This window comes from Morus notabilis, unplaced genomic scaffold (genome assembly GCF_000414095.1).
Source record: "Morus notabilis unplaced genomic scaffold, ASM41409v2 Scaffold4712, whole genome shotgun sequence".
Classification (NCBI taxonomy): Eukaryota; Viridiplantae; Streptophyta; class Magnoliopsida; order Rosales; family Moraceae; genus Morus; species Morus notabilis.
In genome coordinates, this window is record NW_010367033.1 from 1 (window position 1) to 1,149 (window position 1,149).

The 1,149-nt window shown below is 36.8% G+C and overlaps 1 protein-coding gene across 1 annotated transcript; it reads right to left on the reverse strand.

The window, feature by feature from the left end:
- Window positions 1-11: 11 nt before the first annotated feature.
- On the reverse strand, window positions 12-1,037 carry LOC112094214 (B3 domain-containing transcription factor VRN1-like; the record flags this gene model as incomplete). The annotated part of the gene is made up of 3 exons (XM_024174569.1): window positions 12-79; window positions 237-409; window positions 560-1,037. Coding segments are annotated over 3 exons (719 nt in total), but the record flags the coding sequence as incomplete, so codon positions are not given.
- Between the last annotated feature and the right edge of the window lie 112 nt (window positions 1,038-1,149).

The following is a 1,149-nucleotide window of genomic DNA, read 5'->3' on the forward strand; positions in this document are numbered from 1 at the left end:
CTCTCTCTCACCTACTTGAAGATTCACAGTTTTGTGTCCTTTCCTCATAATAAGTTCTTGCAAAAGCAGTAGGTACACGCTGCAAAGCCAAATAAATCAAATTAAAACTAGCACCCAAAACAAGGCTTTTTGATCAAGAGAAGTGAAACTTTCTCACATTGTTATCCTATTTCAGCTTGAGAATTTTTACAAGGCAGTGTGCAAATTGTACATGTGGGCATATATTTTTTCCCTACCACTCTAGAATTGGTTGGTTTAAAGTGACTTGATTGCAAAGACACTTGGAAATAGGGATTTGTTGAAAAGAATTTATTGGCTGCTTCAGAAGCTCTGATGTCTCCTGAAGATGAAGGCCTCATGGTGACTTCTTGACTAGTATTCGCTTCCAAAATCTGCATCCTAAACTTACCTGAAGGCCCAAAAGAACAAGTTAAGAAATGAGTAAAACCAACAAAGTTTTCGACGCGCCTTTCCTTTCGTATTTGGAACAATGTGAATCATCACTACTATAAATAAACTTCTCTCGACTTCAAATCACAAATTAGTTGATAATGTGTACCTTTACTTCTTGGATGAGATGAGCCCCTTTGAGTTTCATCATGATCAGGACCGGTTTTCATTCTCTTACGCGGCCAAGAACACGTTAGTTGAGATTTCTCCCTTCTTTTAGGAAACGGTGAAAAGCTTTCCAAAATTTCAACGGAATCATCATCTTCTTCTTCTTTTACCTCTTGGGGTTGTGATCTTCCAATATTATGTTTCACAATCCAGTTGGGATTGGAGGGATAATCTATCTCTGTAGTACTTTTGTCAAATATGAGAACATGGAATTGAGAATTCCCTTCATACTTAAAAACCAATAAATCCCCATGTCCTAGGGAATAGTACTTCAAAAAATCTCTCCAACCCTTGTCTATCCACACCTTGCCATCACACTTTGTCAATCTTACCTTCCATTTTAAGCCGCATGGAAGCTTAAGAAGGACTGGAATTGATAAAGTACCTCCACACTTGTTCACTATTCTATTAGGAATTTGCTGCAAAATGCAAAATCAAAATAAAAGTAGTTGTGATTTGATGCACTGCAGTAATTACTCGATATTATTCTTATTAGTGTAGGGATTTTTATTGAGATGATGTAGAAAGTTT